The 21322-nt window shown below is 35.2% G+C and overlaps 1 protein-coding gene across 1 annotated transcript in view; it reads left to right on the forward strand.

The window, feature by feature from the left end:
• The window catches only part of LOC135443555 (sodium channel protein type 5 subunit alpha-like), a 32578-nt gene extending 13086 nt beyond the window's left edge, over nt 1–19492 (forward strand). Inside the window, 15 exon segments of the mRNA XM_064703847.1 lie at nt 1355–1457; nt 1816–2045; nt 2169–2321; nt 2619–2972; nt 3726–4178; nt 6340–6454; nt 7139–7293; nt 9762–9955; nt 11528–11597; nt 11739–11993; nt 12864–12917; nt 13817–13958; nt 15897–15997; nt 16775–17039; nt 18348–19492. Of these exon segments, the coding sequence (XP_064559917.1) occupies nt 1355–1457; nt 1816–2045; nt 2169–2321; nt 2619–2972; nt 3726–4178; nt 6340–6454; nt 7139–7293; nt 9762–9955; nt 11528–11597; nt 11739–11993; nt 12864–12917; nt 13817–13958; nt 15897–15997; nt 16775–17039; nt 18348–19492 (3789 nt within the window).
• Nucleotides 19493–21322: the final 1830 nt, after the last annotated feature.

Here is a 21322-nt window from a genome sequence, read left to right on the forward strand (position 1 = left end):
TTTTTGGTAGGACAGAATGAGTTTATAACATTATAGTGCACATCCCTATTTTAAATCCCAATTTGTCAGAGGACTTCTCATGCCCAATTATTTCCTTCAGCTAAAGATCAATGAGCAGCAGTAACCAGTTCAGTGTGGGTGAATGTCCTTGTCCTTTCCAAAACCACAACTCTGAGGTTCCTTAACAGCTGTGAATTTCAACAAGATGACTGAGAACTTTAGTCAGGCTGAGACACAAATTATTCTGGGTTTCTGTTTTCTGAGACACCAAATCTTGGAGAAAAGAATGAAGGGTGACTTGCACAGGCCATGATTACAAGAGTCTTTGGAGCCTCTTGGATTCAGAGAAAAAACAGAGGGGAAAATGAGCATTTTAGCACTGTACTATCAATTCATTTTATAGGTTTGTTCTCTGATAGCTCTATCAGCTAAGTTTGCTTAGATTTTCATTAAAATTTTTTTTTCATTAAAAAAAATGATGAAAATCATTTTTCATCAGAGTGAAAAAAGAAATAATTGTTATTAAACTTTTAAGGCCAAGGATATCGGTTTCATTCCCTGAATAACAGCTTTATGGAATAAGTTTATAAAAATCATAATATCATAGGAGTTTGAGGTAACATTATGATATATTCTCATTCATTTATCCTTCCCAAAGAATAAAATTATGCAAATGCAATTGTGCTGAGAGGGAATTCTAAAATACAGTGCATTGTGATGTGGTCAGTCTGTCCACTCCCTGGCTATCAGGTTCCTTGTCATCTGGTAGTTCTAATGAAAACAAAAGTCGTCCCATTCCTGGTTTTAGGCAGTTCAATATTATTTAGATCTTGATAGGTTTAATAGGGCTAAAAATCCCAATAATTTGTATTAACTAAGTGACTATTTTTCATATTAATACATGATTATTTATTAAAAATCAGTAGTTCATAGTTAAATAGCCAACAGTTTATTCAAACTGATGGACAGTGGTTTTTTTTGTCTGTTTATTATTCACTGGAAAAGACAGATTGATTATCTTCCCTTGCCCCCTGTTATTCTTTTATAATGGAAATATAACTGCTAATTAAATGTCTTCAGAAAGGAAAAAATTCTTGAAATATTGTACTGCTTTTGATGACATGTTCTTTGTCTTCAAGCATCTGATTTTTTTTTTTTGTTTTATGTTCTTTCAGCAAGTAAAAGCTTTGCTGTAACGCGTATTTGAAAAGGCATATTTATCTCCTGCTGGATATAATTTTTGCATTGCAAGTATTGTAATATTTGTATTGTAATTATTACATCTTCATGTTCCCCTGTAATATTTGTATTGTAAGTATTACATCTTCATCTTCTGCTGTCTTTCTGACCAAAGAGGCAGATCCTGCTGGACTATGAGGTCTCAATGGATGCTATCAATGATCCTGTCCGAAGACAGAGGTTAATGAGTGCAGCCACAATTCTTACAGATAATTCAAGTAAGTCATTCTTTCCTCTTTTTCCTGTGGTGATGGTGTAACTTGACCTGAGAGATCAAACTGTCACAAACACCATTCTTTTCAAAGCCTCTAGGGGAAATTATGCTGCCAAATGCAAATTTCAGTAAATGTTCTCATATCTCCTGTAACTCGCAATTACCAAGGGTAAATTTTGCCTCACCTTTATTAGTCTGTGATTGGTTTGTGCAGAATGAGCAAAACAATTTTTTTCTATGATATCATTCTGCTCATGTGAGATTGACTTTTCAATCCTTTTAATGAATTATTGTCTTTTTCTTCATTCTGTGATATTCTACAAAGGATTATTCATATGTCACTTTCCCTCTTTGTCTGACAGAGTCAAAACTGAACTGTCCTACATTTTGGAAAAATTTCCCTCAAAAGTATCTAATTTGGAATTGTTGTCCATTCTGGAGAGCAGTCAAAGAGAAGATGAAATTGGTAATTTTTAATCCATTTGCTGATCTCTTCATTGTGGTTTGCATTATCTTGAATACCTTGTTCCTGGCTATGGAGCACCCTGGCATGAAAGATGAAAACCAAAAACTGATTACTCTGAGTGACAAGGTAAGTTAAGTCTATATTAGATTAAAAATTGAGTTATAACCCTGTATTCATACTGGGACACTCCCATGAAGAGACAGACTTGTTCAGTGACTTTTTTTCTGAAATTCATTTTTGTCTTTCCAGATCTTCACCCTGATTTTTACTGCAGAAATGATCTTGAAAATCATTGCTCTAGATCCTTACTACTATTTCCAGGAAAAGTGGAATGTTTTTGATAGCTTGGTTGTTTTGATTGGCCTAGCAAGCTTTGGAACAAAACTGTCACCTTTCAGGCTGGTAATTATTTATTTTAAAAGAATTATTTTTTTAAAAGTACATGTGTTGTATAGTGAAATACCCTCATATTATTTTACTGATGAATATGTTAAATCTGTTTTCTTTTTTGGTAAAACAACATGAGCTTTTAAGTGGAGTGATTTTAATTGCATCTAAACAATTAAAAGGCTTTCTTTGGGGAAAAAATAGTGATATTACTGCAGTAAAGACATCATGGTAAATGTGGGGTCTGGCTTTTTTGTGTGCTGTGCTATCTGGGCTGTTTTAACTTTATTTTCCCCTCTGTTTTATTTATAGCTCAGGATCTTCAAATTGGCAAAGTCCTGGCCAGCCTTAAACACTCTTATGAAAATAATTCTACACTCATTTGGTGCACTGAGTAACCTCACTCTGGTTTTGGCAATCACTATATTTATTTTTGCTATAGTAGGAATTCAGATTTTGAGCAGTGATTATAGCAAAAATGCCTGTAATATAAGCTCCAATTGCAAATTACGCTGGCATATGAAGGATTTTAGTCATTCAATCCTCATTATATTCCGAATATTATGTGGAGAATGGATTGAAACTATGTGGGAATGCATGGAAGTGGCTGGAAAAAGGAAATGTGTCACCATTTTCTTGCTCGTCCTGGTGCTAGGAAACCTGGTGGTGAGTTTCAAGTCCATTTTCAGTCCCTACTGAATGCATCCAGTTACTTTTTTCTTTGGAGGAAAACTTAACTCTTTGAAAAGTATTTACTTTATTCTCTTTTCTGGGTGTCACTTGACATGGTTTTGTTCTGTCTCTTTTTTTCCTTTTCCCCTTTCTTTCTCTTTCTCACACAATTCATAGAAGCAAAATAAAATTATTCCTTCTAGCCACAGTATAGAAGTGCAGAGCTTATCATAATTCAGTGTCATATGTCTTCATCTTTTGTGTTGATGGAACCAAATCACCAAACTGAGTTCTTTTTATGAGTTCTGAGCTGGTTGAGTTCTTTTAATGCTTAACACATTGCCCCTATGTTATCAAAAGTTTACAGAAACCAGATTTTTGGGTTTTTACTAGATTTATTGTAAATTTACTGGCAGAGAAAATCTTTTTCATCTGCTTGGTTTGTTGGTCTATATCAGATCCTTTTTGATGGCGATGTAATTAAAATTAATCTTTGCATACTGTTTTTCTACAACTGCCTCCTCATACACTATGGACATCAAAGCATGTGAAAATATATTTGATATACCCAAACTCTCACTTCCCTCCTTTTTTCTGCTGCCAGTCCTTCAAGAAGGAGCCATATCATGCTTTTTCAATATTCTAGAGTAATAGTAAATAATTTCATTATTTACTGGGGGTTAATGAAAGCAAGTCTGAAGTGTCTCTTCTGTTAGCAATTGTGTCTCCAACTTACTTTATTTTAAGGTGCTCAACCTGTTCATTGCTTTGCTGCTGAGTTCATTCAACATTGATGGCCCAGAGGCACAAGAGGAGCCTGGAGAAGGGACTAAATATCAGATTGCCATTGCACAGATTCACAAGACCCTGAAGGCTGTGAAGGACAGAATCTGGGATCACTGCTGCAGGAGAATGAGGGGAAGCCTCAGAAGAGCAAACAAAAAGAAGACTTTGGCAGAAATTTCTGGGAAGGGCATAGAGGTTACTAATTGTCCCATGACAGATGTCAGGAAATACATAGACCACAGCTCCTTTGATATAGAGTGTGGCCATATGGAAGAGAGTTCCTCACTAGCAAGGAAATATGAAGAAATTTTGATCAGCCCCAGTACCTGTGTTCCCATTACAGAAGCAGAGGCTTACCCCAAGGAAGGGGATGAGGGGCGCATTTTGCACACAGCTGTAGAATACAGGAAACAGGTAAGAAATACTGGTATTTGAAAAATTATTGTGAACTTTCTATTGTATTTGCAGGGAATGCCCCGACGAAGGAAGGAATGATGAATCTGACTCCATGTTCTCAGAAGGCTAATTTATTTTTTTATAATACTATGTTATATTAAAGAATACTATACAAAACTATACTAAAGAATACAGAAAGGATATTTATGGAAGGCTAAAAAGATAATAATGAAAACTCCCTACACAGCTTGGCCCCAATTGGCCAGAGAGTCAAAACAACTCACACCAGAATCCAATGAAACAATCACTTGTGGGTAAACAATCTCCAAACACATTCCACATGAGCACTACACACGAGAAGTAAATGAGATGAGAATTGTTTTCCTTTTCTCTGAGGCTTCTCAGCTTCCCAGGAGAAAAATCCAGGGCGAAGGGATTTTATCAGAGAATGTGAATGCCACAACTTCCATCTGTAAATACAATCTCAAATAGTCAACAGTAAATATTTTCCTTTCAGTCATTTCTGCAATTTTACTTTCTTCTTACAGTAAAAGGTCTACCAAATATTCTTGGTTATTCATTGATATGTTGAATGTTCAGTTTTTTATCATTCTCCTCAATGACAGCCAAATTCTGCTTCTGACTGGTTCATTTCCATTTATTTCTGTCAATTGATAAACAAAGCTCGATCAAGACATTCTTTCTTTTTGTCTCCTTTTCCTTGCACCTGGATTTTTTTGAAGGCAGGCCCCTTGTGTTGATTGTATGTTCCTTCTATGTTCATGGAATACAAAGGGAATGTAAACAAAAGCTATACCTTAAAAAATAAATTCTTACTATTGTTTGGGTTATTTTTAATCACCTGCTCACCTCCATGGAACTTTTGACTCCCCTTTATATCTCTTGATTTTGTTGTGTTGGGCAGGATAAAGCTCAAGTCTTTCTGCATGTGTGAGACATTTTTACTTCCATGACAGCTGTGCAGAGGCAATACTGGAGACATTTCAGGTGTCTGTCACATCCATACAGGAATGTCAAATATGGAACAGAAGATACAGGAACTCTTTCACAGAATGAAAGAATTGTTAGGGTTGGATGGATCTTTTTTTGGATTGATTTGTATGGTAATATTAGGAAACATTATCAGTGCAGTCTCTTTGGACAAATTCTCAAAGAAGCAAAAATCACTGATCACCTTAGAATCATCTGTGGCTGTTTCAAATGTCTTGCCCATAAGCATTTGATGTCAGAAATTCATTCCCTGCTGCAGTGGAATCTGGTATTTCTTGGAATTTGTAGTGTCAGAAGAACTGAGGTCTGATTCTGATCACTTAGATCTTCTGCCTATAACTGAAAGCATAAATCTTTTACAAGCATTTTAGGAAAACTATTTAATTATTTGTAAAAAGAAAAACTTGCTAATGAAAGATTCTCTTCTCATTGAACCTACATGATCTTTAAGGCCCCTTCCAGCCCAAACACCCAAATCATTCTTTGATTATATGAGTCTAAACTTCATGGATGTTTTACATTCTGTGAAAAAATTTTGCCTTTCAAGAATGACTGTCAGGAAAAAAATAAGTGGAAAACCAACTGATTTGCATCATTTCATGCAGGGAGACAAATTAAGAAGAAGAGAACAGTGGAGGAATTCAAACAGCTTCAATCAGAGTTCTGGGACTTCTGAAATGGCAAACGCTTCCACTGTAACACACCCAAAGAAAGATCAAAAAGAGGTAATTATAAATTTTATCATTTTGTATTAATATGTTGGGCCCTCTCCTCTTCAAACCTTTTGAGACATAATTTGTATCTCTAAAGATGGACTGGCCTGAAGAAATCAGAATTTTCTCTACAACTGTAGCATAACAGAATATTTTCTAAACATTTCCCTTCCTTCAAGTCCACTGCGGATAACTAAAAGAAACTAAGAAACTTGAAAAAATAAAATGATGGAAACAAAAAGTAGGGATTGGCTATTTCTATCCTATTATTTATAATTTATTTTGGTAGTTCAGGAACATAAAGATAATTTATACACTGCAAATTTCTTTTGTGGAGGGAGAGGAGATGATAATTTTAATTTATTTTAGGTTTGTTAACCTTATTAATGAAAAGCAAATAAATTCTTTTCTTAAATTCCTAAATTCTTTAATTCTTAAATTCTTCTCCTTTGCAGAAATATCATTCTGTTCGCAGCTTTTCTGAAGCCAGCACTGTGGATCCAGTTGTTCTTCTGGAGATGTTTTCCCATACTAAAGACTCCCAGCTGCCCAAGGACTGCTTTGTAGAGAGTAGGAATCCTTTTTTTCTTTTTCTTTAATGCCAAATGAACCAGTGTTCAGAAATATCCATTTAAAACATGTCCAGAATAGCAGGAACTGTTTGTCTGCTCATCCCAGGGTGGATATCTACCTTTGATCACCTGAAATTCTCCTTAGACTCTGTTGGTTCAATCCTGCTGCCTTTCCAAATTAATGAAGAGTGTTTCTGCCACAGAGCAGTGAACAGAGTCCAGATGTCATGTCTCTGCAGTGCAATAAAGTGAAATAATTAGTAAAAATAATAATTTACTGACCTGCTAGTATGGTAATATCTCTTTTCAAAATAAAAAGAAAGGGAAAAATGCAGAAAATAAACACATTTTTAGATAAAAGTAAAGGCTTCTTTTGTGCCCACAAACCTTTCTGAAGAAGGACACAAAAAGATGTTAATCCAGCTTTTATAAATTATAGTTATCTTTTATAAGTTATAAAAGTCTGTTATTCCATGTCTCTATTGCTTTATTAAAAGAAATTATTTTGGCATAAAAACCTTTTCTTTAGCTTCAGATAATTTCAATAACAGCATCACCTCATAGATAAAAGAGGACATTCTTCCTATAATATGTAAAAAGCCTTTTTTAGATGTTTTATACTTTTTAAATCTGTATCTCAACATTTTCCATTGACCCAATATGCTCTTCTCTCTCTTTTCAGGTTGTGTTGAGTGTTCCCCATGTTGTGTAGTGGACACCACCAAGTTTCCAGGCAGAACTTGGTGGAACTTTAGAAAAACCTGCTACAAAATCGTGAACCACAGCGGGTTTGAATATTTTATGGTTTTTATGATTGTGTTGAGCAGCGCAGCACTGGTAAATTTCATTTAATTTCTCCATTTTGGAATTAATTGTTATCAGTAAAGGAATAGTATTTAATTGATTTCTCCTACTCTGACATTCCTTTTCCCAAGGAGAGACAAGAGTGTAATAAATATAACCTTTAGAAGTTATAATGCTTTCCTCCACTTGGATAAGATATTTAAATAGACAGATTTAAATATATGGAATCATAGTTCTTCATTGAACATCGTTTTTCACACTTTTGTGTTAATTACAAAGCTAAACCAGAGTCTGATATTACTTGGGAAAGCTATAAAAAAATAATAGGCCTTCTAAATTTGTAAAGCAGACTAACTACTCAGAAAAAATGTAGATTGAAAATCATCCAAACACTGTGATCAGAAGCCAAAAGTGAAGGGGACTGTAAATTGGCAGGTGAGGTAATGTTTTACTGCTACCCAGATCATATCCATTTCTACTGAAGAATAAGGGAAGAATTATTTTATTTGAAAGTATATTCACTGTCTACTGAGAGTAACTTGTTAAATAAAATATTATATAATGCAGAAGGAACATAACCAAATAGTCTGAGGGTGATCTATGTGGCAGATGTCAGAATTTTCCATTAAAGTCAGTTCTGTGTACATTACATTGAGGTTGTTCCCTGAATTGTAGATTTGAACTGTCTGATTTAAAATTCTCCTGACAAAACCTCCAGGGGAACTCCCTGATTTCTTGGTTTGAAAAGACAGGTTTTTGGTAAGGAAGGAAGGAGCCTCCCCTGAAATAGAAAATGTAAATATCCTCCCCCTGTACTATTATAATTTTGAAATTAAGAGGCTTTCAGCCAAAGATATGGGAATAGGAATAACAGTTCTTTATTAGGGAAATTAAAATAAAACTGCAGTGATACAAAACAACACTGCCAGTGAGAACAGTCCCTGCCCCCTGTGTGTCAGGGTGGTGTCCCAGCCCCAGCCCATGGGGGCTCAGCCCTCCTGCAGTGCCAGCTGTGGCTCTGCTGCAGCAGGGATCCTGCACAAGGGGGGAGTTTTCCTCTGCAGCTTCAGGGCTGCTGCAGATGGGCCTGGGCTCCCTCTGGCCATGCAGGGCAGCAGAAAGCTGCTCCTCTGGCAATGCAGGGGGCAAAGGCTGCTGTGCTGTGCCAGGCTCAGATTGGATCCAGGTAGGAATGCTTGGCTCCTCCCCTGGGCGGAGCATCTCCCCATGGGATGCTGGGATTGGATCAGCCCTGCAGGGACACTCAGTGGCCATGGACAGCAGAGATCTCCTGGAGGGAGGATTGGCTGTGGGAGAGATAAAGAAAAAACTGCCCCATGAACAGAGATAACTGCCCCACCTCTGACAGATGGTGATAGAATACAAATCCCCAGCCACATCTTCTAACCTAAGACACCTGGGATTCCAGTGAGGGCTCCTCTGTGTTCATGGGAAACCAAACTGAAGTAAGGAAGCAAACTGAGTTATTTTTAATGTCCTGTTGAACAAAAAGTTAGTTGGTACCCAGGTGCAAAATAACAAAACAATAACAATTTCTTGTCATCAAAGATGATTTGCAGTCTTGAGAACTTTCCCATTTCTAAGATACACTTGATCTCTTTCAGAAAGGGACATGTTAATTTTTTGCTTGTTTATAAAGTTTACTGATATTAAATTTTCTGAATGAGTATGAATGAGCACCAGACCACCACACATGTCCATGGCTTGTAGTGAAAATAAATTAGGCGGTGATCATGGGAGAATGCTCAGAAAAGCAGGGGAGATGTGGATGAAAGGAAAAGTACAGATATTGCTAAAGGCTTGGTGAGGAAATAATGCATGGTGTTAAAAGCAATTGGGAATAGATTGGCAACATAAAAAAAATCTAAAATAAATTAGCAAGACAGTAAATACGTTAAACTTGAGCAAACACTGATGTGAATGACAGCAATCAGTGAAACATTTTCCTAAAACCTCAAGGTCAAGATTTAGGTGAAAAAACCTGTAACTTCAGGAATGAGCAGTTCCAGATGAGGTGTTCATCACATTTTTCCATTTCTGTATTACAACTCTGCAGGATGACTCAAGATGACTCATTTGGAAGGTCAGAGTCTGACAGACACTGGTTAATTCTTTATTCACTGGTTAATGAAATCAATTCAGGCTTTTTTGTGAAGAGTTTTAGATCAACCCCTTCAAAATTATCAACTACATTGGGAAGTCAAAATTTTTTAGCGATAACTGACTCTTGTTAGACATTTTTTGAAGTGTTGAACATAAAAACTTGAAAGTATGAGATTTTTCAATTACTGTGGAAATGAGATTGTAGTAATTTAAAAATTTACCTTTTTACTTTTAAGTATAAAAATAAGTGGTGGTTGTCCATAATTTAATATGAAATGATTATAATAAGCCAAACTATTTATTCTTGTGCAATTCAAAAATAATCTTCCATTCATAAAACTATTGACCTGTTTTAAAACTGAGTTCTGAAATTCCAGGCATTTGAAGATGTTCACCTGCAGAAAAACAAAAAAGTGAAAATAATCCTAGATTATGCTGATATCATATTTACCTACACCTTTTTTACGGAGATGCTTCTGAAATGGGTGGCTTTTGGTCTGCACAGTTATTTCACAAATTCTTGGTGTTTGCTTGACTTCATCATTGTGTGTGTAAGTATTATACTCAGCTTGTCATGCATTTTAATTTTTGATATTTTCTATCTAGAGAACTACCTCTAAATTGTGATTATTAATTAATACAAGTCTTAAAGACAGTTTCCAAAACATAAAAAACCTTCAATCCAAAAGAGGTTTTAGGACTTGAAATGGAAATTGTCAGCAATAATCAAGAAGTTGCTGAAGGAAATTTTATTCAGTATCACCATCATTGAGGACCATGATGGTTCTAAAAACCTTTTCAATTGTAGAGGGAGAGTTCAATTAGGGATCAGAAATAAAATTAAAATAAATTGATGAGGACAGTAGAAAATGTGAAGCTATTGACAGTTTAGGACTAGATGATTTTAAAGGTTCCTTCCAACCCAAACCAAATCTGGGATGTTGGCATTTAGAAAGAGAAGAAAAGAAAGAGTTCCTTCCTTGAAGGAGAAGAAATTTAGATGGCAAAGACAGTTGAAAAACATGGTTGGAAAAATAATTTACCAGGGAATTAAAGATAAGGAAGTATCTTTTGCTTTGCAAAGACAAATGCTGGAATCACCAAGAGTGAGGTAAGTGCCGTGTTCAATACATTTGCTCTGAATGTAGAAAATGTTAAATATTGTAATCTTGCTGTATAAAAATGAAACATTTTTCTTGTCAACATCACAGTAGAACTGGTCTGAATTTAAATATGTTAGAATATGAATGTCTAAACTGGTAACTTGTGACATCAGAGTAGCTTTTGATAGTCAGCATTGAAAGTTGTGAAGTACTAGGAAATTTCAACAGTAATATCTAATATTATGACTATTTGTAAAGAATACTTGAGCAGTTACAGTTTTAGAGTAAATAGCAGTCCAAAACAGAGGATAAGCATGGAAATATCCAATGGGTGAACATTGAGACAGCAAATTCAGATAAGAAGGAAGAGACAAATCATGAAAAATGAAAAAACCTAATTATTGAAATGATTTTAATGTCTTAATTTCTCTCTTAGAAATAACAAAAATGAACCAGATATATTTTTTAGAAAAAAATTGTTTCCACATCCCCATCCTCTGTTATAATAATAAATTCCTGTATACACTTTTGAGAATAACTATGTAGAAAATGAGAGTATTTTATCTGAATAAACCTTTCTGGTCTGGAAGTGTATGGCAATATCATAGTTACCAATTTGATTGTTATACTAGTATTAAACAAAATTATACTAACTGTTTTTAAAAAAGTCAAATTAGAATTAATTCCATTTTATTCATGTGTTAGAAAAGAATGAGGTAAAATTATATGATATGATATGATATGATATGATATGATATATCATATCATATCATATCATATCAGTATATATATATATATGTATATGTATATGTATATATATGTATAAACTTAAAATGTGTATTTTTGTATTTTCTTCATTTAACTTAGTGGTGAAATATACTGTAACTTTCATCTCAGGACTGTCTACTAATATAGATAAAATAAAATTTTGTATGCCATTTAATGATGCCAGTTCCAATTCAATGAACACAGCTGTCCTTTGTTTCCTGGGGACGAAATTCTGTTTCTGAAGATTCCTCACCTTGTCCCTCTGGGACCAGCCTGAAATCTCTCAGGACTTTCAGAGCACTGCGGCCTCTACGAGCTTTGTCAAGATTTGAAGGGATTAAGGTAAAGATATAGGGGGAGGTCTGGGTTTTTATATGGATGACAGTTTTCAATAGATATTGAAGAAGTAAAAAATCAGTGGCTTTCTGGGAAAATTGATCTGTTGAATTCAATTAATGAATTATTTTCATTAATTTCATTCAGGTTGTTGTGAATGCACTCTTTGGAGCCATCCCCTCCATCTTCAACGTTCTGCTTGTCTGCGTTGTCTTTTGGCTCCTCTTTAACGTTCTAGGAGTCAAATGGCTTGGAAGCAGATTTTGGAAATGCACTCACAAAGTAGAAAGTACTGATCACATTTATGGCAAAAATGATTGTCTTGCCTTGAATTGGACATGGACAAATGCTGTTGTAAATTTTGACAATGTTGGCATGGGTTACTTGGCTCTTCTCCAAGTGGTAAGTTCTATAAAAACATTTTCATTTTATTTTTTCTCAAGGAATGGTTTGAGCAGCCAACCAAGGCACGCCATTATGGTTCTGTTTATCTTACTGTAACTGTGGATTTTTTAGCTCCCATTAATATTTTTCTCATTTATGAGCTGCTCACCTCCTCCTAAAGAACATTTGGGCACATGCAGCCTTATGTTAAAACCAATAACTCTTTCACAGCTTTTAAATTTTGTTGTAAATTTCACTTCTGTTTAAGTTTTGATTAACAAACTAAGCCTGAAATAGTCTGCTTCTTACTGTATTTAAAGTTATTCTTGTTTTCTCTAATTCAGAGTGGATAAGAAAGAAAACTCATGGACCAATTTATTTAGAATTCTGTGTCTTCTTTTGTTGTAAAAAATCCTGAAGTGTTGGGGTGCTAATTCACTGAGCTCCCTAATACCCAACAAGGAGAGAAAGGCATTGTTAAAAAGTTTCCATTATCCCTGTTTCTTTTCTAGATTGAGTTCTTTGCTCTGGATCCTCCAAAATGTTCTATGCTTGATAAAAATTGCAGGATGGAACCATCTGTTGTTTTGTTAGAAATTGTTTTTTTCCTTTTAAGTTATATTTGCTAGTTAAGCTGAAACTTTTTACAAAATTTCAATTTAACAGGAGTTAGCATTAAAGCATTTGACATGAATCATGACTTTTGTTTTCTTTTCAGGATAATTTTTTCTCTGTAACAAACTCCAGTGAATCATACTTCCAAACATGTCTTAGAATTGATGCATATTTTTTGCAGCACACTTCTTATTTTTTCCACAACTATTAACACATTTGTATTAGCAATAGCTTTATTTTCTTAGTTGTAACAAACAATGCATTTTCTTTCAGGCAACTTTTAAAGGTTGGATGGATATTATGTACGCAGCAGTGGATTCACGTGAGGTATGTCAGTGAAATGAAATTTTAGGTTTTTCCCTTTCCTTCTTCCCTTTTCTATCCATGCAGTCAATTTTTCAGCTGTTTGCAACACCAGATCAAAAATACAAGTGGATGAGTTTATCCAGCTACACAGTGAAACAATAATCCTTGGAGTACCAAGTATCTGAAACTGATCACAATAGAGTGATACCACACAAAAAGAGGGCAAAATAATATACAATTCTGTACCAATCTGATTTGGAAACAGAATATGGGTGTGCCTCTGAAGCAAATTCTCTTCCTTTTTAAACATGTGCAGTAGAACTGAAATAGCCTGCAGCTTTATCAGTTATTTGAGGTTTTCTTCCCTACATTTGACACCTTCTCTATTTCTTCCCCATTTCTATGTCCTGTTTCTTACTCTCATACTAGCACAGTGAATTTTAACTTTTCTGTATTTAGTTGGCTTTGCCTTTTTTCTTGCTCATTCCATCACAGTACTCTTAACTCTGTAGTTAAATAGCTGCTAAATAACAATATTGTTCTTTATATGGTTGGTTTAAATTGCTTCTTGCCTGGGATGGTGTCCCAAAGGAGGGAATTTGCCATTAGATTTAATCCCATTTTTCTAATCAGGGCATTCAGAGGATCCCTTCTAATTGAAACTGTTTGTTTATTACTAAAAAAAATTGTTCGAGCATGATTTGTCTTTGTTTTTCATTATCACTACAAACAGTAACAAGACAGAGCAAGACAGTTCTACTTGCACATCTAGATAAAGGTTTAAATGTGCAGAAATAATGTATCCTTCATGACAATAAAAAAAAAATCTGCTATAATAAATTGGAAATGTTAAAGCTGAGATTATCTATCTCATTTTTACCAATATTATTTTTCTGGTTTGATTTTTTTTTCCTTAACAGATTGGTCAACAGCCACAGTTTGAAGCACGCTTACACATGTATGCATTCTTTGTGGTTTTCATTATTTTTGGATCTTTCTTCATGCTGAACCTTTTCATTGGAGTGGTTATCAGCAATTTTAACCAGCAAAGGAAAAAGATAAGTACTACATGGTCTAACCCATGGTCTCCTGTAATCTCAGTTTGATTAAGTGAATGCTTGCTTGACTTCTAGAGGTCTAACATTGTGAAATAAGTGTTTGACTAGATAAATTTAAAATAATAACGTTTCAAACCAAGTTTTGAAAACAGGAATCCCCTCTTCCTCATGGTTTTTACCTGTGAATTCTATTTTCCCTCCAAGTCCTGGGTTTGTTCTAAGTAGAGGACGAGGAAGGAGTGAGTCAAAAAAGTTACCTAGACTTTGCTACAGGAGAGTGGAATTATTTTCTTCTGCTTTGAGGATTTGCTTTGGGGAACAGGAAACCCCTTTTTGCTGAGAGTGAACACCTCACAAATGTGAGCAGGGTAATCAGTCATGGAAGAAGCAGTCATGGAAGGAGTAACCTCTTCTTTCCTGGTAAAGAACCTTGAAAAGGTCTTGTCGATAGAACTTCTTCTAAAACTAGCTACTTTAAAAAGTCATTCATCTACAAAATGAGCCTACAGATTAATTTAGTGAGGTTTTAAAAAAATTCTTCATTGGGATCCAAGCCATGACCCCAGGAGGAGGCTGTGTAGAAATTTAAATGCTGCTTAAAGCCCATGAAGCAACGACTGCTTCCACTTTTCTCCTCATAGTTGTTAAATTCCCTGTTCTTGTTATTCAGTAAGAAAAGGGGGGCAAAATCTTAGAATGGAAAATTCAGCAAAGAAAAGCAATAGTCATCTCTGCCTGGAATACTTCACCTTCCTTGTGCCAAGATTGTTTATCAATTGAGTCCTGACTCATTTAAAGGTTTAAGGTGTCCAGAATATCGGGAGAAATTGGGTCAGTTAATCCACTTGGAAGTCTTACAATAAATAAGCATCTTTCTCATTGAAAAAAATACCAGAAAAGCAGACCCCAACAGGATATTTACAACTTCAAGGTTCCCATTTAGAAGGCAGAATTTCTACTGGAATCATCTATTCTTTCCATAGACTGACTTACACACCAAGTGTCAAAGCATTACTGCCTTTGGTAGAGAAAAATAGAAATAAAATCCACAAGAAATTCTTCTGTTCTCTAAATTTGGACAGAGAAAAGTTGTGTAGGGATTGAGTAACAGCAGTCCAACTTCACTGTAAGAATTTCCTTTTATAATAAAGTCCCAGTTACAATAATCTCAATAGATAAAAAGGTTAAGTAGTTGATAAGCTTGAACATTTGCTAGAAGTTTATGTGAATGTAACACTTTTTTTCTTTTCTTAGTACATGCTGTAACAGATATTTTTTATTTTTCATTTTTCTCTTTCATTTATTTTCTGCTTCTTTGGGCTTTTCACTGAGAATCCATGTAGTGAAGTTAAGCAGAATTTTCAGAGGTTTTTCTGGAGTGATTCCAATTGCAGGTGCCCTGCTGAACATTGTTATGTGTTTGGTGTAAAAAGTGCTGATCACGCAACGCTTTAATGACGAGTGAGTTCTGATTACTGGGGTCCAAGTGATTGCTCAGTAATACAGGTGATGTGGATGCTAATAAGAAATTCACTGCCAGGAACTTCCCATAGAACTTGGTCCCAAAATTCTTATTCATCATCGTCTATTTACTTGCTAGTCCAGCAATCTACTTCTGCTTCTGCCTTTCCCAAAAATATAAAATATTCTTCTTCTTGATTAAGCTTATGTAATTTTAAAAATAGGAAATAGATTTGCAAAACTTTGAAAAGTCTCTCACACTTGAGGGAACTGACTTGTGATCACTGCCTGGACTTGACTTTCATGATCAACCCAGATCAGATCAAAGATCAAGGGGAAAAGGAGAAATGGTGAAGACACATTTGGTCTCTATGCTCTCTTAGGTCCCACTCAATACAAGTGTAACTTACTGTCTTTAATATAAATTTGTTGGTATTTATTTGACTTCATCTGAACAACAATGTTTTTTCTCTTTACTTAGGTGGGAAAGATCTATTTTTGACTGAGGAACAGAAAAAGTACTATAGTGCCCTAAAAAAACTTGGATCCAAGAAACCCCAAAAACCCATCCCAAGACCAGCGGTGAGGCCACCTTAAGAAGAATATGACGGAGGATATAAAGAGGATGAAATTTAAACTCAGTAGCCAGGAATTGGGAAATAAACCTTGCCCCTCATCTTCCTCAGTCAATATTGTATTTAGATTTTACTCTCTTTTATTTAAAAATTCTATCCAACACAGTCATCTTGAGGGTATTAATTAAGGAAATTTGCAACCTATTTATCACCTACTCAAATGTACAAACTTTTTAAACCAGTTCATATTAAGTATTTGATATTCATAACATGATCTTGGTTATTTAATTTGCATGATGTTGCTTCTACAACTAGATTGGATTATTGCAGGTTAGAATGAATAGAGAGCAGCACATGCCCCATGGCTGTTATTTGCTTTTAAATAATCTTATGCTTTATTTCTTACATTTTCTTAAATTGAATTCCAGGCCTGTGTTTGCACAGTAACTACTCAGAGTTTTTCCTGTTTATGACATTTTAATTAGAATTGCTTATCCTAAAATATCTGCTTCAATAAGTATTTCTATTAAAAGAGCAATCACAATGTACTCTGAATGTTTTCCTGCTATATATATTATTTTCTTAACCAGTGTGCTTGCACGATGCCTGAAAGTATGGTCAGTTTTCTTTGAGGGTCTAAAGAAATCACCAAAAAATGCTTCTAGCAGCTTCTTGTTAATTTGTGTCATCTTAAATTCCTTTTCTAAGCACAAATTACTGGTTAATATTTGAATGCAGGCTGGGTCTCAGAAGTGGCATTAAGTAGTTCTCCTTCTCTCCACAGAATGCATTCCTAGGATTGCTGTTTGACATCGTAAATCACAAAGCTTTTGATGTCACCATTGTGATTTTCATCTGTCTAAATATGATTGTTATGATGGCAGAAAACACTGACAGACGCACCAAGGAGGTTCTTAATAAAATCAACTATTTTTTTGTGGCTGTATTCACTGCAGAATGTGTCTTAAAAATACTGGCCTTAAGGCACTACTACTTTGGAAGTGGCTGGAACGTGTTTGATTTCAGTGTTGTGATCCTTTCAATAGTGAGTAAGTATCAACCACTAGGTCAGGTAAAGTATCTGCCTAATATTAAGCAAATTCTAGTTTGAAGTAACCACCTACATATGTTTGATAAGTAAGTTCCAGATCCATTGTACTATTTCAAACTATCTGCTAAGTGATTCCTTCTAAAAGGATGCATTTTTGTTTTCCCTTATATTTTTGCAGAGTACTAAAAGGTAAATGGAGTTTTTGAATTTTTTTAAGTATGATTTTTATTAAGGCATTAACAGAATATTAGTTTGATTCAGTAACATCTTTTTAAAGTTATTGTACCTAAACTGTTGGTTTTGTGCCTTCAATTTACACGTTGTCACAGGAAAAAAAAATTCAGGTTAAAAATAGATTTGCATCAAAAAAGGGGTTTAATTTAATTTTCCAGGACTTTCCTTTAAGAAGGCAGAGTCCCGTTGCAGATTTGGAAAGCTCAGGAAAATTTGGTTGCTCAACACCATGCTAAACCTGGGCCACTATTTGTGACTGAAAAAATTATTAAAACTAGCTTGTATTTTTTTGGCTCTTTAAATAAGACTAGATGCTGATCATTGACTCTGCAAAGGGTCATATACAGCTCTAGTTTCTTGTACAATTTATTTTGTTATTCCTACTCAAGCTCAGGTCATATCATATAATAAAGGATGGGAAGGAAAAACTGCTCTGATTTCTCTGCTTCCTGCCTAAGCATGATAGTCTTTTGCCATCCTGTACAACCCAGAAAAATTATGACTTCTTAACTCTTCTGTTTGTAATCATTTGCATGGCTACTGTGTCATTACTGTGATAGCAGGGTCATAGAATGAGGTGTTATGGGGGATACACACTGAGAGACAACTTTCCTTTATTTTCTTCTTGCTCTTCTCTGATCTCATTTGAGTGCCAAGCATTATCAAAGTCTCACATTTAGGCTTTGGCCTAAAGGAGAAGCAGCACTCAGACAGTGGCTCAGAGACAATCCCAGAGCTTCTGGTGCAAGACCTGAATGGATTTTAAAGGATTTTTTTAGGTACTTGAACAATGAATGCATAAATTCACTCCCCAAATTAGAGAAACTGGGAAGAGCACAGCTTCCAAACTGTGCAGAAATCTTTATGCCTCTTTTATATTGAAAGCTATTACAATTTTTCTTTTTTTACCTAGCTTTTATCTGAGCAGTTTCAGAATTGAAGATGTTTCTATTGAGACCAGTGTAAAGTGATGAGTGTTACTGCCAACACCTAAAGCGCAGAATATAACAAAACAGACATGAATTTGACTAAATTGACCTGGCAACATTTTGTTTTCCTTTTCCTTTCAAAGGTCTTGGAGTTTCTGAAGCGTTTCAATCTTTCTTCTCCCCGACGGTTTTGAGAACTCTTCGTTTGGCGCGGGTCGGCCGAGTCCTCAGAATAGTTCGCAAAGCCAGAGGGATTCGAACTCTTCTTTTTGCACTGCTGATGTCCCTTCCTGCCCTGGTCAACATTGGCCTTTTGCTTTTCCTGATCATGTTCATTTATGCCATCGTGGGCATGGCAAACTTTGCCTGTCTCCCCGAGGATGGTGGGATTGATGACATTTTCAACTTCAAAACATTTTGTGGTAGCATTCTCTGCCTCTTCCAAATTACCACATCAGCTGGCTGGGATAATCTTCTGGCCCCTGTGCTAAGGGAATCTGATAAATGTGCTCTCCAATTAGATGCAACAGGGACAAAGAAAAATAATTGTATAAATAAGGGCTTTGGTATTTTATATTTTGTAAGCTATGTCATTATATCGTTCCTCATTGTTGTGAATATGTACATAGCAGTCATTTTAGAGAACTTCAATGTTGCCACTGAGGAGAGCACAGATCCTCTTTGTGAGGATGACTTTGATATGTTTTATGAGACATGGGCAAAGTTTGACCCTTTGGCTACGCAGTTTATAGATTATTCTGCTCTCTCAGACTTTGCAGATGCTCTGGCAGACCCCCTGCGCATCCCAAAGCCCAACAAAATCCAGCTCATAGCCATGGACATCCCCATAGTTAGTGGAGATAAGATCCACTGCTTGGATATCTTGCTGGCTTTCACCAAAAGGGTCTTGGGAGAAGCTGGAGATATAGAGGGTCTTGAATTAAACATGGAAGAAAAGATTACAGCTGGCAATCCATCTAAAAGTTCTTACAGCCCAATTTCTTCTACCCTTAAAAGAAAACAAGAGGAAGTGTCAGCTCTTGTTATTCAAAAGGCCTTCAGGAGATATTTGAGACAACGTTCTCTTGAAAATACATCCTTATACCATTGTAAACATAACAGTGCTGTCTTTGGACGAGAAATACAGGACAAGCAAAGTCTTCTTGAATCACTGCTTAATGAAAACCATGGGAGGAAGGCAGATAAACTACGTCCTGCTTCTTCCATATCCCTCCCTTTATTTTATGATGGCTTTGCTGAGACAGACAGCAATAAGCTTGACACATGAGGTCACCCCTGGCTGCAGCATTTCCAGTTAAACCAATGTCACTTATTTTCAGATGGAGAGCATATTTTGATCCCACAAATACTCTACATTTAAAATAATACTGGCAGCCTTCAAATATTGTAATTGTTCAGATTTGCAAATGCTCCTTTAATTGAAGAACTATGTCATAAATATTACAGGAAAATCTCTAGCCATGGAATTTTTTTCCTCAGCTACTGGAGTTGGTGAGTTAATTTTTTCAGCCGTCATTTTCATATTATTTCATGTGTTTACAGAAGAAGTCTATAAAAGATCAATTGTAAGCACTTATTTATAAACACACAAGGATATAGAATAAGGTATATGTCTTTAGGGAGAACCAATTTTTCAAAAAGGCTTTATTGTAGCAAAATTAAGTAATAACTGCACTTCTATAAAAGAGCTCACTCACGACACTTGAGTATAATCAGCTTCTAATTTTAATGTTTTTGGGACAATCCTTCTCCTAATATCTTTGAATAGATTTGTCTATGTCTGAGAATTTTTGAGGTGCCTTTATACAAACACCTAAAGGGATTTAACAGATCATCCTCAGTTGCCTTTGTCTGAAAGTTGTACATAATTTGTTCTTTGTATCTTTCAGTGTATGAAAATTATTGTAATCATAATTAGAATCAAAGAATGTTGTGCAGGAGATATTATTTCCAGAAAGGAATAATTGTACATAAAATGCCATCATTATACTTTATCCCTAGAAAGCACTGCTTACTAAGCTGAAAAGAAGTTCCTGGTGTATCTTGTGAGGTAGGATTTATTAAATTTAGACACAGCATTTATTTCATTGATTCTGAAAAAAAATATATGAACAATGTGTAATAATATTTTACAGATTTTTTTTTTATTTTGCAGTCTGGAATATGACTGGTTTAAATTTAAATTCTTCAATAAAGACTTCAGATGCTTAATATGTTTTTGTCTATTTTCTAAGAAGTATCTTCAATTTCATTTATTACAAGACAATCTATTATTGAGATTATATAATTTTCCCAAAGTAGCTATCTATCAGCACAAGAAAACTGAAAATATTTTGCTATTCACAGGGAGTCAGAAAAGATTTAGCATTTTCAGGCCAAGAATATAAAGAACAATAAGATAATGAATTTTTACTGTCATTTCCCTTGTTAAAGACTATTAAAATAGGACAGATTTAGTAAAAACTGAGCTATTTTCAGGACAAATAAAGGCACAAGCAAGCTAAGAGTTAAGGAGCTCAGATACAGTATAGTCTGAACTAGATTTATTTTGGTCAAGCATTGGAACAGCCTCCCCAGGGAAGTGGTGGAATCCCTGTCCCTGAAGAGTTCAAAAAATGAGTGGATGTGGCACTTGGTGCTGTGGCTTGGTGGGCATGGAGGTTCTCAATCAAAGGGTGTGATGGTATAGGGATTTAATGACTATGATAACTGATATGATTGTTAATGTGATAATTGTTTGGTAATTGGATATAATTATTGTTTAATCCCAACAAGAATCATGAGAAATTATGTTGGGGGGGTTTGATGGAAATTACAAAATCCATGCTTGGATGAAATCAATGTATCCCATAGAACAATATAAGTTTAATAATTAATCTGTAAGTTATATAATGATAAGTGTATAAAAACATGTTCATCCCAAACCCATGTCGGAGTCAGATTTGGGTCTGTACCCCTGACACCCAGAGCTCTTCAATAAAAGCACCTGCATATATTTATTCTGTGATCATGTGTTCCTGAATGCTGACACATAGACTTGATGATCTTGGGAGTCTTTTCCAATCTTAATGATTCCATGATTGCTTTCAGAACCAGC

The sequence above is a fragment of the Zonotrichia leucophrys genome, chromosome 2 (assembly GCF_028769735.1).
Source record: "Zonotrichia leucophrys gambelii isolate GWCS_2022_RI chromosome 2, RI_Zleu_2.0, whole genome shotgun sequence".
Lineage (NCBI taxonomy): Eukaryota > Metazoa > Chordata > Aves > Passeriformes > Passerellidae > Zonotrichia > Zonotrichia leucophrys.